This window comes from Mauremys reevesii, linkage group 2 (assembly GCF_016161935.1).
Source record: "Mauremys reevesii isolate NIE-2019 linkage group 2, ASM1616193v1, whole genome shotgun sequence".
Classification (NCBI taxonomy): Eukaryota; Metazoa; Chordata; order Testudines; family Geoemydidae; genus Mauremys; species Mauremys reevesii.
Window position 1 is genome coordinate 77,208,905 of NC_052624.1, and position 12,444 is coordinate 77,221,348.

The 12,444-nt window shown below is 44.5% G+C and overlaps 1 protein-coding gene across 1 annotated transcript in view; it reads right to left on the reverse strand.

Moving 5' to 3' along the window:
• The window catches only part of ENTPD3 (ectonucleoside triphosphate diphosphohydrolase 3), a 38,172-nt gene that overhangs the window by 13,181 nt on the left and 12,547 nt on the right, over positions 1 to 12,444 (reverse strand). The window contains exons 4-6 of the mRNA XM_039525129.1: positions 7,666 to 7,783; positions 1,419 to 1,569; positions 5 to 164 (exon numbers count right to left, since the gene is read on the reverse strand). Of these exons, the coding sequence (XP_039381063.1) occupies positions 5 to 164; positions 1,419 to 1,569; positions 7,666 to 7,783 (429 nt within the window). The remainder of the gene's footprint in view (positions 1 to 4; positions 165 to 1,418; positions 1,570 to 7,665; positions 7,784 to 12,444) is intronic.

Sequence of the window (12,444 nt, forward strand, 5' to 3'; positions counted from 1 at the left end):
ACACCTCCAAGAAATTGCCCATTAAATAGTTGGCCGTAATCCATCCATACACCCCTTCCTCTTGCCCAGTTATGATTTGAGCACCCCTAAATTCAAAGGGCTGGGATCTGAAGTAGTTTTGAATGCTCCCAAGGACTTCATTGGCTGCCGTTTCGTTTTGCAACCTAAGCAATTCACAAAACACAAAATGCTGAGCATCTGGAAAGACAAGCTTACCTTTATTCTTTTATCAACCTAGTGACTAAAGGAATGCCCATGATTTCCTACTGACAATGAGTCCATTTTGGTCTGGAGGGACAGCCTTTAATAAGGAACATCTGGTTAGATGTCCGGCTAGCTTTTTCAAGCACAGCTGGTCTAAAACAACTCTGAAGGTGGTAGAGCATTAGCTGTGGGCATGTCTACACTGGAGTTGGAAGGTCTAATTACCATCTTAAGCTGACATACCTGCAGTAGCTCTGATCAACCTAGCATGCTCAAAATGGAAGCGTAGCTGTAGTGGGTTAGCTGCCCCAAATACAATCCCATCTGAGACCCAAGGTACCTACTGGGATGGCTAACCTTTCCCAGCACTGTGGCTACACTATTTTTAGCACACTAGCTCAATCAGAAATGGTGCAGGTATGTCTACTTGAGCTGGAAATTACATTTTCCAGTTCCAGTGTAGACATATCCTGTGTCCAACAGTTGCCATGTTTACAGTGCAAGCACCTAGGTATTTTGTTCCTCAGATAAGATTGTATTTAGTGAACTGAGTGCTTATGTGAAAGGTGCTGGCTTAATTGTTACGGAGACTTTATCCCTCTCTTTAGCCACAGAGCCAGGTGCAGCACAGGAAACCTCGTGGGGAAATTTGCATTGCTAATGTGCCTCAACCCTGTTCTGGAGGGCTCATCTCCAGTGGTGACAGGGTAGAATCTCCAGGCCCAGTCAAGCTATAACTGAAACTGAGAACAAAAAAGCCAGCTGGTGCCAGTCTCAAAAGCCCCATGCACAGATATGGAACAACCACTTAGCATCACGCTCACACTTAGTGTAACTCCTTGTCTCCAGCTGAGTTACACCAACTATGAATTTGGGCTTCCTACCCTCAAATATGTCCACACAGTTCTCATTTACACAGTGGGATTTGACCGCACATGCTGAGGACAGAAATTTGAACCTTACATAGCTGTAGTGCAAAGCAAGCAAATACTTCCTTTCAATACAGTAAAACGATATGGTAAAAGAAAAGCAGATCTGTTTAAAAATTAGACCAAAAGTTCCAAACCTTTAATTTTACTGGCTGGGCTGGATTTCCTTTTGAGACAGATCAGAATTCATGGCGAACAGAGAGTTGTCTAACACATTTTTCCATATCAGTTTCACATGCTGCTGTTATTCACATATATTAAATGTACTGGGCTTTTTTGCCATACCTCAGTAGTCGCATTCCAGCTGTAGCTCCCAGATACGATGGGGTATTTTTATGCAAGTGAGGTGGAATTTTCTCCTTTACTTTATTCATGCAGTCATCAATGGGTTTGACAATTTCTTGAGGGTTATTCCCATAGCTGGATATGCCCGGGCCTAAAAAAGAGCAAGTGGCTGATTTCATTTGTCTTGCCACCTAGCATCAGAAGAAACAGCTTCCCCTCCCCCGCCCCCATTTAATATTCCATTTTGAAAAGATGTTTTACCTTTAAACAAGCACTTAATTTAAAAAGCTTAATGATTAAAAAGAATAGTAATGAACATGCCTTGGAGTCTTTTATACAGGGCAGCACTCTTGACATATGACTCGCCCCCCAACACTGCCATCCTTTCAACTGTACATAAGCGCAAAATGACAACAGTGCCACATTAATGGGAAAAATATATTACATGTGGCAGGCACGGCAGAAAAATCCACCTACTGAGTGGAAAAAAACCTCCTGGATCTCCAAAATTATAGAAAACTCCATCCCCGTGTGTCCTAAATCATGTGGACTACACCTAACAAACTGGCATATGTCAGACCAGATCAGGAAGTAGTATCCTACTGGAAGCAAAATAATGAATTGTGAACTGCAATTTGACCTTTGACTGGACTTAGTAGCAGCATGGTCCAGTGGAGAGGGACCTGGACTGGGAATCAAGCAAGCAGGGGTCTATTCCTATATCTACCAGTGACCTGCTAAATGATTTTGGACAGGTCATTTTCCTTTCTTTGCTTCAGTCTACCTATCTGTAAAATGGAGAATAATTTTACTTTATTCAGTGCTTTGAGCATCACAACTGAAGTGTACTTGGGGAATGCTTATTATTATTATCATCATCATCATCATCATCAGGAGAACTGATTCCCCCGAGAAAGCTTGCAAGAGAGCAACATATAGATTTTGGCACTCAACTACCTAGAGACTCATGATCAAATCCAGACCCCAAGGTAGACATGCTAGCTCAGGAACCATCTGGAATAAGGATGTAACTCTACAGCTCTGGTCCTGAGGAGCAATGGAACTATCAGTTACAAATATGAGGCTAGTGGAAGCAAGAGACTTAGCCTTCTAAGTGGCTGGCCCCCAGTTGTGCGACTCCATCCCACCAGAATGAAGAAAGACCACAGACCGGACTGCTTCTAGGATGAAATCAACCCTCTTCATCATAGCTTTCCAATAGCAGCAATAATTAATCAGAATAATAAAAAGGAAAACAAAACTGCCCATAAAGCAAAGAAAATAACAAACCTCGACCCCATGTTTGGGGGGTAAGGGGAGGTGGACAGGGGAATGAGAAGAGAGATCATCTATTATTAATTATTATTATTATTACTACAGTGTACACCTGATTCTCCAAAACCTCGTTATCTGAACCTCCACATTATCTGAATCCCTTCCTTGTCATTGCTGGGGGATAAGAGAGAAGAGACCCTCAGCTGCGGGGCAGGCCACCTTCCTGCTGTATAACTCCCATGGCAGCGGAGGGAGACCTCTGCCACCCCGCTGGTGTGGGTGAGAGTGAGTAGGGTGTGACTGTGGAGCTCCAGAGGGCTGGTGACAACCGATTCCTGCAGGTGCAGGGGAGGCTGCAGTTCTGGTGGGGCAGAACAGAGTCCTGGCCAGGGGTCTCCGCTCTGCCCTACTAGAAAGGCAGCCTCCCCCCGCAACTTTGCAGCTGCAACATTTGAAAGGGCAGGCGCGTCAGCGCAGGGAGCCCTCTGCAGCCCTGCTGTGCTGGGAGCGAGTGAACGGAGCCATGAGAGTGAAGCTGCAGAGGGCTTACTGCACTGCCACTCCTGCCCTCCCAATTATCCAAAGGAAATCTGTGCCCCCCATGCTATTCAGGAGGATACATGAATGCATATGGGTGAGCAGCACATCAATATCTGGAAGGTGCTCATACAACACAGTAATCACTGTGTTGTAGCCAGAGTAGAGCCACTGTATAAAGTAATATGGACTGGGTCAGCACTAGGGTGGGCTTCCCAATTGCCACAGGGCTGATGGGAGAAGAATGTAGTGGAGAGCAGATCTCCTCCTATTCCACCACCTCCGGAGGAGCCGTGGCCCAGAAGTGTGCATGCAGCACAGCTGGTGGAGGATTGGGAAGAAGGGAGAAGCATGCTGCTGGTTACTGCTCTCCCTCTCCACACTGTCACCCTACAGACATGCTGTTTGGCTACCTTTCACATAGTATCACAGGGACTAGCACACATGTGGCTACTGTAGTTTGAGGCACCTTTGTATGGATTCACACAAAACCCCTGTATAGAGTCACCTGGCCCCTTATGTTCTATAATTCTGTTGTCTCTCTTGGGGAAAAATAAACAAACAATTAAAACCAACTTTAAAAGTGCTTCCTCTTGTGTTTTTAGGGCAGCAGAATGGCTCAGCTTCACGATGCAGCCTTCTCACACCAAAAACCCTAAGGGCAACATTCTTAATTAGCCAAGACATGAGATGTCAACGTGCAGCCACGGATATGCTGTGCAGTGCCTGCAGCATGCCACTCCTGCACGTGTAAGGACATAGCACATGGCAGGTCCTGGTGCAGTTCTTCCATGTTTTGTTCCTCGTGTAAGCTTAGATTTCTCTCCATTTTTTCCTAAATTGTTGGGGCATGTGTATATAGTGTTAAAGATAGAAAGACTGGTAGTGTTAGAAACCAGTGCTTTCTATTCATCCACCAGCCACTACAGACACCTACACCCTAAATATCCATTTTCAGACAAAAGCTAGGATATAGGATTTTGCATAATCCCCACTGACGTATGTTCTGGAGAGAGAAGGAAAGGAAAAGTCACCTGTTGAAGTTAGTGCTGATATCATGGATCAACAAATGTCTGAGGGAGAGATGATTAGTCTCTGTCCATTGTTATAAAACAGATTTTAATATCTTCTCTCCCCACTACACCTAATTTTGCTAAAATTAAAAACCAATACTCCCCAAAATCCCATGTGTTATCCTGAGCCAGGGGATAATTTCCTTGAGACGTTGTGGGATTAATCAGACAAAGCATTTTTCAGATAAGACTGAATGAAAAAAATTCAAAGGTTTATACTTTTATGGACATTTCCTACCATTTGTGGGAATATTATAGCTCAGAAATGGTTTGGCAGAGAAACACTGCATTTGATTATTCCTTAAGCTTGGGCTAGATTGTGGCAGTCCCCTGGCTCACATAAATGAGCAGTTACTCACACAAGTCAGCATATTAGAGTTGGATCCCCAGCTGACAGAAGTCAATGGAAAGACGTCCATTGACTTCAGTGATCTTTAGCTTAGGCCCTTAATGAATTAATACTAATAGGCCTTCAATGGGACTATCTGTGTGAGTAACTGTTCACCCATGTGAGGAACAGAAGCCAAGGGATCGCAACCTAGCCCAGAGAAAATAAAAGAATGATGCTGGTCACTTTTCTTTCTAATCTTCCAGCTCTCTCATTTTCCTTTCTTCATGTCACCTGCACGGACTCCTATTCCTACTCATATTTCTGTATTTTCCCTGTAGCACAATACAACTGGAAAGAATACTGCCCTGTACCACAGCAAGAGCACTAGAAGAGTTTGTGCGTGTGAAGACTTGTTTATGGGTTTATACCCAACAGCTGAAATCTGACTTTACACAAGCCATAGCCCAGGCACGCACGTGGGCTTTACAACACGTGCTTGGATTAAAGCCTGACAAAACAATTTAAAAAAAAAAATCAGATCCACCCTCCTCCACATGCACAGACAACACAAAAAGACAGTTTGAAGCAGATTAAAAACTAGCTTAAGTGGGTGTAAAAGTGCTTTTTCTCTGGGGTCTCTCTTGAGAGGTACAGAGTATCCTCAATGGGAGCTGAGGGTTCCCAGCACCTGGCAAAAACATCAGGCCTTTAAAGAGCCTTGGAACACATGGAGAGCTTTTCTTTTCTCAGATGATTGAATGAATTGCCGGGCTCATTAATGAGTGGCTGACAGCACTGGCTAGATGACTGCATACAAGCCATAAATTTTTAACAGTGAGAGTAGTTAACCATTGAACAAATTACCAAGGGTCATGGTGGATTCTCAATCACGGACAATTTTTAAATTAAAATTGGATTTAAAAAAGATATGCTCAGGAATTATTTTGGGGAAGTGTGTTATATAGGGGTCAGACTAGAGGATCATCAGGGTCTCTTCTGGGCTTGGAATCTAGGAATCTTCTCCATGCAGCTCTGCAAACACACCAAAGCACTAACCTGCAACAGCCCTGCTATTCCACTCCTGGGACTCTCCTGAACACATCATGCTAGTTTTATGCTTAACTTGATGGCTCTGTGATATATAGGGTATGGCTACACTTGCGAGTTGCAGCGCTGGTGGAGGCTTTCCAGTGCTGCAATTAGTAAGTGTCCACACCTGCAGGGCACATCCAGCGCTGCAACTCCCTGGCTGCAGCGCTGGCCGTACACCTGGCTCAGCATGGGGAATAAAGATTGCAGCGCTGGTGCTGCAGCGCTGGTCATCAAGTGTGGCCACACACCAGCGCTGTTATTGGCCTCCAGGGTATTAGCAGATATCCCGGAATGCTTTTATAAATTACTCTTTGATTTGTTATGCAGCCTCTCTTTGTTTTGTTGTGAACTCGGAGCTCCGTAGCTCCGTTGATCCCGGAGCTGCTTATCTACAAACATAGATAGGAGCTCCTGTTTGCTGTGATCAATCTGTGAACAATCAAATGAGATAATGAGGCAGGCAGGGAGTGAGTGTTTGCTTGACAGAAACGGGGCAGAGGGGGAGTCCGTTGGCTGCAGGCTGTTTGCAGTTAAGAGTTAAGGGTAAGGGATCGGGAACATGTTCTGATTTTTCAAGGCAGGAAGGTAACACACAGTGTTGGCTCCAAAAATCCACTCTCTCTCTCGCCCGCTCCCTGTCACACTACGCCCCACCCCACCCCCCTCTTTTGAGAAGCACGTTGCTGCCACTTGAACGCTGGGATAGCTGCCCATAATGCATCACTCCCAACAGCGCTGCAAATGCTGCAAATGTGGCCACACACCAGTGCTGGTAGCTGTGAGTGTGGCCACACACCAGCGCTGGCCCTGCACAGCTGGATGACCACTGCTGCAACTACCAGCACTGCAGATTTTAAGTGTAGCCATACCCATAGAAATGTCCAGTAGGTGAGACACCTAGCCAAATTTGAACCTAGAAAAAAAGTAAAGGGAATGTGTGACTGGTGAAGAATAGAGCTTTTCACTTCAAGACCACATGTTAAACTGACCCAGATTAGTAGTGTTCGAAAGTTATCCCCTAAATATCCAATACTGTTCAGTGACCTATGTGAAATTATTCCAGTCCAGTTCCTAGTGGATTAATATCGTCACAAAACCATAGTCACAACTGCTGCCATCCCTGGCAGTTTCAGCAGTGAGGCCTGGGAATCCATGAGCATAGAGACTGAACTCTCCTCATCACTAGAGGCTCTCTTCAATCAAGAGATTGATGGAGCTGGGAACAGGGGAGGGCAGAAGCAGGAAAAAGTTTGCACCTATGCTTCCCATGCTCTATCTGTTCTTTAGTCTCCAGATTTTCAGTCTAGTCTCATTCACAAGCACTGAAGTCACTTATAACAAACATGTAAAGAAAATAACATTAAAAAAAAAGTAATCCAGATTTCCAGAAAAGAAAAGCAAATAATGCGCCAACGAGCGGGGGCCCTATGTTGCTCCCACTGAAATCAACAGCAAAACTCCAATAGAAGTTGATCTCCTAATCCTTTCAGAGAATTTTTATTTTAATTATTTTACATTAAACAGCTTTTTCAAAGGACAGCTCAAGACACTAGAAGCACTAGACATTAAAGGGTCAGATTGGTACAATCTGGTCCCTCTGTGCCATTCAGGCAGTACAAAGAGGCTAGATTCTGGCCCTAAATGGTCTCCAGAACATTTTTCTCATAAGAACTCTGATGATGTAAGCTCAGTGGAAGCAGTTCCTGCTCAAGCTGTCACACTCCACCATGGTGAAAGGGTCATGCTGGGGAAGGAGAAAGCATATGAGGGGAAAATACCTGAAGGAACATTGCTCCACTACACAGATCCTCCTTTGTCATAAGTAAAAGCAGCCCACAGGCTACACTAACTACTGCCAGGACCCGGCGGGCTCTGAATAAGGGATCAGTAACTTTTTTGGCATCACACTGCTATTTCCAAATCTCTATTTGAGCCTCACCTTTCACACTGCACTTGAAGGTTTGGCTTACTACTCCTGTATCATTTTCTTTTTCTGCTGGCCATTCATACACGTAGACTGTAGTCCGAGATGATCCGGCGTCAAGCACTATCCCATACTGGGGGGAAAAAAAGCAGGGGGGGGGGGCGGGGGTTACAGTTTAAAATCCAAAATTTGTCAGCCTTTTGTTTTTTTAAAAAACTACCACAAGGTTTTCAGGTCATTGTGCCGCACATTTACTTAAACACCAAAAGAACACTTTGACATGTACTAGAGTCATTAACTAAAAACATCAGGTACTTGGACAATCTGCATGAATCAGGCCACACATGGAGTCTGAATGATTCCTAATGAAAAACTAGCGCACAAAATATCAAACAAACATGCTACGACTTGGCTATTTTGGTTGCAACTACAATTTCCAGGAGGAGCAGCATGTTACAGAGGCTGACAAGTGAAGTGCCATATCAGGCAGACTTCTGCTTTTCCTGCAGCCATCATAGCCACAAATCACCTCTTGATTTACCAAACATTGTCAACTTCCAGGAAAACTAGCAGACAAAGTCATCCTTGCTTGATCTGTAGACAGGAAGCATTTACAGCAAACAGAATATTTAACTTGAATGTAACTTGAATGGTCCCCTGGCATTTCTTTAGATCCATTGTTTAGCACAGCCCCATTATTTTAACGGAGAACATTAGGTGACTGCTCCAGTTCACCAGAAGGCTGTATGAGGAATGTGCTTCCTCTGTGCTCACACAAGCAGGTTACAGAATTGAGGAAATATATCTATTTGTGCTCAATGTAAATTACTCTAAAAATGCAGCCGTTATGGGAGGTAATGTAATAACGTACTTTGGTGTGTGGATTTCTTTGAGACTCAGATGCTTCGTGTATCTTGTCAAATGTATGTTACTGTCTTAGCAATGAGCATTGACATGGTCTGACTTTAAGTGCTAATGCAGGCTTGCACGTCATGCGGCCCGCGTGGGCTCACTGTGCACCCCATGGGGGGTGAGTAGGCAAGCGGTGAGTGAGGGAGGGGGGCTGAAGAGGGCAGGCAGGCAGTGGCGGGGGGTGAGGAGGCGAGCCGGAGGGCTGGGGGGCTGAGGAGGTGAGTGGGCAGGCAGTGGCGGCGAGCGAGCGGGAGGGCGGGTAGTGGCAGGGGCTGAGTAGGTGAGCCAGCGGGATGGGGAGCTGAGGAGGTGAGCTACGAGTCAGTGGCTGACCTGTTCTACTGATCTGGTCTGGCTCCCATCCCCTCTCCAAGGGCTGCAGCTGTCTGGAGGTGCTGCCTTCCATGCCTTCCTCATTCACACCTTGTTCATTCAACAGGGCAATTGATTACAAAGTTGAGGGAAGATCTTATTCTACTTCTAGCAAAAAGACACTTTTCTTTTACCTTAATTATACTACCTTAGGGGACCTCCATAACATATTACCAAGGTTCAATACTGCTGTTTTGGTGAGGCAGTGCTGGGGAAGGAGGGTTTGTTTCCACGGGGCGGGTGGTGCTGGGGTGGGTGGGGGGGGAGTATGTCAGGGGGGCTGGGCGGCGCTGGGGGGGGGCGGGGGTCAGCAGGGCCGGGTGGGATTCGGCCCTCAGCTGTTTTCTTTAGAGTAATATGGCCTTCACCACTTTACGAGTTGTGCAGGCCTGTGCTAATGTATAATTGTGCAATGCAACTAGAAGCCCAGAGAAGTCCTGCCTGACAGTATCACAAACAGAACACAATCATTGTTTCTTTCAGAATAAAATCCAAATATACACAGGACACCAGTTAATTCCTTCTTCTGGATGCAGACTCATACCTGCTGTAAAGCCACTAACGTCAATAGCATCACACTAAGGATGAATGTGTCACTGCATATTTAAATGGTTACACAACTACATGTACATTTTAATATCTCTTGCATCACAGTGATATCTAGGCCCTTGGGCTTACTCTTTGCCAGGTATTATTACTTTACTTATATTACAGTCCTATCTAAAGACCCCTTCTGAAATTAGGGCCACTGTGCCAAACAATGTACACACACATTGTAAGAGACAGTCCCTGCCTAAAAGAGCTTACATAGTCTATCTATACAAGACAGATGAGAGAGAGGAAGTACACCTCTACCTCAATATAACGCGACCCGATATAACACAAATTCGGATATAACACGGTAAAGCTGCGCTCCGGGCGGGAGGGGGGTGGGCTGCGCACTCCAGCGGATCAAAGCAAGTTCAATATAACGCGGTTTCACCTATAATGTGGTAAGATTTTTTGGTTCCCAAGGATAGCGTTATATCTAGGTAGAGATGTATCATTAACTCCCTTCACAGAGGATGTCACTGAACCGCAGAGAAATTAAGTGACTTCCCCAAGGTTACAAATGAAATCTGTGGCAGAGCTGGGCATTTAACTCAGATTTCCCCTGTCCTAGTCTGCTGCCTTAACCACCAGATCATTCTTCAACCCCATATGTCCATCAATGGCTATTAGCAAGGATGGTGTCCCTAGCCTCTGTTCGTCAGAAGCTGGGAATGAGGGACAGGGGATGGATCACTTGGTGATTACCTGTTCTGTTCATTCCCTCTGGGGCACCTGGCATAGGCCACTATCGGAAGACAAGATACAGGGATAGATGGACCTTTGGTCTGACCCAGTATAGGCAATTTTTCCTTAAGAACGACTGTTGCTAGAACAACATAATTTGAGTCAAAAGGTAAAAAAAGGACTTAGCAGCCAAAAAAAAAAAAATCATAGTTTTTGCTCCCTCTCTCTTTTTTATTGGGATTTTCACCCACGATTTTCCATCAACTCGAATCATGACCTTTCTTTAATATTCAGCAAAAATCTATTCAGTGTACTATATTGTAGGATTAGTAAGAGAGGGTGTACAGGCCAAAAAAAACCAAACAAACAAAAAAAACCCACAAACCACCAACTAAATGAAAGGGAGCTGGAACTCTGCTGCTGTCTAGTAGAAATGAGAAAGATGAAAAGAGATGGCTTGAAGAAAAGATCACAGAATCACAGAAGTATAGAACTGGAAGGGACCTTGAGAGGTGACCTAGTCCAGTCCCCTGCACTCAAGGCAGGACTATGTAATAACTAGACCATTCCTGACAGGCTTTTGTTCAACCCATTCTTAAAAACCTCCAAGGAGAGATTCCCCAACCTCTTTAGGCAATTTGTTCCAGTGCTTAACTACCCTGACAGTTAGGAAGTTTTTCCTAATGTCCAACCTAAACCGCCCTTGCTGCAATTTAAGCTCATTACTTCTTGTCCTAGCCTCAGAGTTTAATGAGAACAATTTTTTGCCCTCTTCCTTGTAACAACCTTTTATGTACTTGAAAACTGTTATGTCCCCCCTCACCTCCCCCAGTCTTCTCTTCTCCAGACTAAACAAAACCAGTTTTTCCTCCCCCCCAATCTTTCCTTGTAAGTTATATTTTCTAGACCTTTAATCATTTTTGTTTCTCTCTTCAGGACTTTCTCCAATTTGTCCACATTTTCCCTGAAACGTGGCCCCCCAAAAATGGATACAAGACTTCACTGAGGCCTAATCAGTGTGGAGTAGAGAGGAAGAATTACTTCTGGTGTCTTGCTTACAACACTCCTGCTGATACATCACAGAATGTTTGCTTTTTTTTGCAACAGTGTTACACCATTGATTCATATTTAGCTTGTGATCCACTCTGACCATCAGATCCCTTTCCACAGTATTCTTTCGGAGGCAGCCATTTCCCATTTTGTGTGTGCACATCTGATTGTTCCTTCCTAAGTGGAGTACTTTGCATTTGTCCTTATTGAATTTCATCCTTTTTACTTCAGACCATTTCTCCAATTCATTTTGAATTTTAATCCTATCCTCCAAAGCACTTGCAACCCCTCCCAGCTTGGTATCGTCTGCAAACTTTATAAGTGTACTCTCTATGCCATTATCTAAATCACTGATGAAGATATTGAACAGAACCAGAACTGATCCCTGCAGGACCCCGCTCAATATGCCCTTCCAGTTTGACTGTGAACCACTGATAATTAACTACTCTCTGGGAACGTTTTCCAACCAGTTATGCACCCACCTTATAGTAGCTCCATCTAGGTTGTATTTCCCTAGTTTGTTTATGAGAAGGTCATTTAAGATTACCACATCTACCACTTCCCCCATCCACGAAGTTTATTACCCTGTCAAAGAAAGCTATCAGGTCGGTTTCACATGATTTGTTCTTAACTAATCCATGCTGACTATTACTTATCACCTTATTCTCTTCTAGGTGTTTGCAAGTTGATTGCTTTATTATTTGCTCTATTATCTTTCTGAGTACTGAAGTTAAACTGAAGTTGTCCCCTTGTTGCTACATTTGTAATTTCTCCATCACGCAGCTTTTACTATTAGCGGGGCACTCATTTTCATTGCTCGTTTTCCTTTACTGACACTTGTAACAGATTCTATGGACATGACTCCTCTATCTGATCTCTTGGGTAATCACTTACTCTTGTGCAAAGTGCATGTAAAACTCTACCATTTGGATCTGGTGCCATTTTACACCCACTGTTTGTGTGTACAAGAAAAAAAAAAGTTCAAGGAACTGGTGAACCAGGTCCTGTCTCCCTAACACAGCAGACTGATCTGTTTACTTAGGCTATGGCTACACTACGGCCCCTACAGCGGCACAGCTGTACCACTCCAGCACTGCCATTGTAAGGTCTCCCGTGTAGCCACTCTCCTGCCGGCCTAACTAAACCACCCCCAATGAGCAGTGTTAGCGATGTTGTCAGGAGAGC